Source organism: Marmota marmota, unplaced genomic scaffold (genome assembly GCF_001458135.2).
Source record: "Marmota marmota marmota unplaced genomic scaffold, marMar, whole genome shotgun sequence".
NCBI lineage: Eukaryota > Metazoa > Chordata > Mammalia > Rodentia > Sciuridae > Marmota > Marmota marmota.
In genome coordinates this window covers 8,390,149-8,394,420 of record NW_026000119.1, presented here as the reverse complement: position 1 = coordinate 8,394,420, position 4,272 = coordinate 8,390,149, and the positions used below count along the sequence as shown (strand labels likewise).

General features: G+C 46.2%; 1 protein-coding gene and 1 non-coding gene across 2 annotated transcripts; one reads left to right on the top strand and one right to left on the bottom strand.

The window, feature by feature from the left end:
• The first annotated feature begins 617 nt into the window (after positions 1 to 617).
• On the top strand, positions 618 to 720 carry LOC125611083. Its single transcript, XR_007341209.1, has one exon. It is a non-coding gene; the product is annotated as a U6 spliceosomal RNA (small nuclear RNA).
• A 257-nt stretch (positions 721 to 977) lies between these two features.
• Sowahb (sosondowah ankyrin repeat domain family member B) lies at positions 978 to 4,271 on the bottom strand (the record flags this gene model as incomplete). Its single annotated transcript, XM_015499167.2, has 1 exon — positions 978 to 4,271. A coding segment is annotated over one exon (1,689 nt), but the record flags the coding sequence as incomplete, so codon positions are not given.
• Between the last annotated feature and the right edge of the window lies 1 nt (position 4,272).

The window sequence follows — 4,272 nt, the reverse complement described above, 5'->3', positions numbered from 1 at the left end:
CACCTCGCCCCCTGCCCCCAACACACAGCTTGTTGACTCTATAAGAGAGTTGGCCGGATCAGGTGTGACATGTGGACAAAAGCCAGTGGGACACGAGGAATCCTGATGAGAACCAGCTTGAGACCTAGGGTTGCGTTCTAACTAGTGAGCAATCAGCCAACACTAGTGCTATATAAACTACACACTACGCAGAAGTAAGAATGTGGTAGAACTAACAAAGCTGGTTTGCTGGGAAGGCCAGTATCATTCACTTTTTAAAGAGTCCTGGCCTCTGTGAAGCCCTCCCTGATTTTCCCAGCCTAAAAGGGTCCCTTTCTTTCTCTCTCTCCTCCCTCTCTCTCCTTCTCCCTCACCTTTCCTTCCTTGCCTCTCCCTTTCCCCTCCTCTTCCCCCTTCTCTCCCCCTCCTCTGATATCTTCCAGAGTGTCTAATTCTGTGCTTAGGACACTTTGCAACTTTTGGCTTACGCTGTAGTTGTTTGTCCTCATTCCTGGTACCACCTTTTTTCATCTTGCCTAATTTTACAAGCTTTTATCTGATACAGTGCAGCTTTAAAAGACACCTCGGAGCAAGACAAGGTACAAAGCAATCAAGAATAAATATTGTTAAATTTTTGCTTGCTTTGGCAGCACATATACCAAACTTGGAATGATACAGAGAAGATTAGCCTGGCCCCTGCACAAGGATGATACTCAAATTTGTGAAGCATTAAAATAAATAAATATTGTTAAATATTAAGTTTCAAGAGTCGAAAAGTCACGTCCCACTCACCTTTACAAATCCCACACTATTATGCAAAATATTTGTTGTTGCCTAAATCATATAGTGATAACAATATGGCAAAAATGTACCTTGACTTTTAAAGAAGTTGACATTTACTAGAATATTTATATAGATGTCTATCTTGAATTCTTTTAAATTTTCATCCCTCTAGAGCATGCCCCCACTATCTGTCATTTTTTTTTCTTTTTTTCTAGATTTGATTTGCCAAATTTTCATCCTTTAAATAGTCATTTTTTTGGAAAGAAGCCCCTAGATTTAATTGTTATGCCTTTTCCTCCCCAAAAAAGATAGGGTTTAGGGGTGTAGCTCAGTGGTAGAGCTGCTTGTACAGCATGTGTGAGGCCCTGGGTTGGATCCCCAGTACTGCAGAAAGAGGGAGAGAAAAGGGGGTGAGGGAAAGAGGTTGACTTACTTCAAAGTATAAAGTAAAAATACAAAGAAATAAAAATATCTGACAGTCACTGAGACACAATTTTATAAAGAACATTAGCCATAAGTATAGTATAATGAATTATAAAGTTTTGCTGACCTTTTAATGGGGGAAATAACCAAAGAAACAAAAATATTTTAAAAACACAGCATCACAAAAAAATTAAGAATTTCCACTTGAACATTTAATTTTTCAGCCCTCTTTGAATTTACATTCAAAAATCTCAATGTTGTGCTGCAGTTCATAGACTAGCCATTCTCTCATTGCAAATATCCACAACGATCAGTCCCTTATACACAATTAAAAGGAACATTTCCAGTTAGTTATACAGTACTTCAAAGCTAATATTTAATCCTAATTGGCATCAAGTTTAGTGCAAATAAAATTATATTTAGCAGCTTAGGGAATTTCTGCTGGGGAGGAATTTTTCTCTTAACCCTTATGACTTCCCCAGAATGAAATTATTCCCCTCTTCTATCAATACCAATGTTGGCCATTCAAACCTATTGAAACTACTAATAATAATTCTGTGGCACAGGGAGTTTCCCTGAAAGATGGTTTCAGTCACTATGCAAATGAGCCACATGCTTTATACATTTGGAAAGTTCCCTTTGGGTTGATACAAAAAGCAGGGCCTAACTGACATTCATTTCTCTATACGGAGTAGAATCAAGGTTGAAGTTGGACCTTACCCACCTACTTCTCTCATCAGTGAAGAAACCCAAAAGAGGGAAGGCACTCATTGCTCTGTGCATTAGCTATCACAGGTTCAATTGAGAAGATTCAGGCTCAAGGCTGAGGAATCTCTTAAATCAAATTGTACTCACCAGTAATAATTTTATTACACTGATTTGAATGCCAAGAAAACATATCAAGAAAAAGAAAGCCATCTGATTTCAAACCTGGTGCTTTCCATGTTCTGCCAAGATTTATTCTCCAAATTAATAGATGCCAGAGAGCTACTAGCCAGAGAAGGGTTCCCCCCCCCCCGAGTTTTGGCATTCTTTGAATTGCTTCTTTTTTGTTGGACATCTGTTACCTTTCTACCCAAGGCCTAGGATTGCTGCTTCAGAAAACAATGTAGCTTACTGTGCCTAAAATTTCCACTGGCAAAGGAAATGGTAGAATACCTCCTGAGTTGTGAGTGCTGGCTTTGCCACTTGGCTAGGCTTCACTGGCCCAAGAACATGAGCCTTCACAAAGCTGAGATGGCTCCTAAGGTCCACTGTGCTGACATGAAACCCAGGGAGGCCATTCCACTTGACCTCTCTCTTTACCAACCCCTCAGCTGCTTTTCTATTCTCCCTGAATTCTCTGAGTACTCAAAGATGAGAGTGTGGTTGCTGCATGTTGGAGAGAGGGGCCCACCTCAGTCACTACACTCTTCTACCCGTGGAATAGGGAATTTCTCATACTGGTTGGCCAGTTTCCATTTGTTGTGCTGACTTTTGAGTAGTGCAGCTAAGGAAGTCTTTCGGGTGACATTTCTAGATACTTCCCGGCTCTTGGCCTTCCTAGTGGGGGAAGACCTTTGGACTAAGGGATACACAGAGAAAATGGGCTTGCCCCGAGGAGCTCCCAGCAGCTGCCATATTTCCCCAGAGGTATTACTGGTCAGATATTGCCATGGTTTCTTTCCACTGCTGTCCCGGACATTCACCCGAGAAGACAACTTTTGCACTAGCAGTTTGATGACTCCCTGGTGGCCATGAATGGCTGCAAGGTGTAGTGGGGTATACCCACAACTAGACTTCACATTTACATCAAGCACAATCCCTGTCTTCCGTGCTCCTGAGACCAAGTCCTGAAGGGCCTGAAGGTTGCCATGTTTGGCTATCCAGTGCAAGGCAGTGTATCCAGTCAAGAAGTCTTTGTGCAAAGCCAACTGAGGGTCCTCCCAAAACAGTGTCAACACCTGAATCCAAGAGCCACTGGCAAGCTTCACAATCCATTCATGCTCCCTGGCATCTAGGGGGACCAGTGATGACTTGTGCTCAGAAGTTCTGTGGGGTACCAAGGCGGCAGACCCATTCCCACTGGAGACCCTAGTGTCTGCCAGTTTCAGTGTCAAAGCTGCATCCACCCTTGGGCTGGGCATTGTTCCTGCCTTGGAAGGTTTCCTGGGGCGTGGTGGGCGACGACTCCTTTTCAGCAAGTCCTCATCAAGGTACTCTTCATCAGAGGAAGACAGTTTGGCCTTCCCTGCCCTAAAGCTCCTTCTGAGAGACCTCCTTAACTTGGGAGCTGGCCAAGGCAAAGGCTCCTGGGAGTGGTGTGGGGGGCCTTTAGCCCCTGTTGGAACTTGTTGAGAGGTATGACCGTTCCCTCTGTTCCTGAGGCCCTGAGGACTCTGAGGGCTGCCTTTCTTTGGAGGTACAGATAGGCCCCCAGCTGGATTCCTGAGCTTTCCCCAAACTGGGGTTCCCAAGGCAACTTGTAACCCCTCTTCAGAACCCCCAGGGGACTCTTTGGGCCCACTGCTGCTCTCCTCACTGCCATGGCTCTCCTGGTCCACAAAGTCATCCAGATCTTGGAGGGATAACTGACAACGAATGCTACGAAAGACAGCCTGTGGAGGATTCCCTGGCCACGAACCTGGGGACTCTTCAGGAACCACAGGAAAGAGAGAATGAGAGGAATGAGGGAGCTCTGACAGCGGTGATTTAGTCTCTAAGTTTGGCTCCAAGGGTATCCTGAGAAAGTTGTCCGGCAGCACTGACCAGGCCCGAATGGGACCCTGGTCCCGGGTCTGGGGCATCTGAGGGTGTCTGGCTACCCATTCTCGAGTGCGCTGCTGCTGCAGTTGCAGAGTGGAATGGTGCAGGGAACCTGAGGTCAACAGCTCTGGTCGGTCTCCTGGAGGGGTGGGGCGGGGCAGGAGAACTGCAGGAGATACCCTGCACTCAGCAGCTTCGGTGATTGCGGGAGGCGAGCGGGGCGTTGCAGGCACCCGCGAGGGCTCACCCCGCGCGCCTTCTGGCAGCTGCCTTGGAGCCCCGCAGTCATCCTGAGCAGGCTGAGCTCGCGCGGGCTTCTCCTTGGCAGTGGCAGGGTCCGGG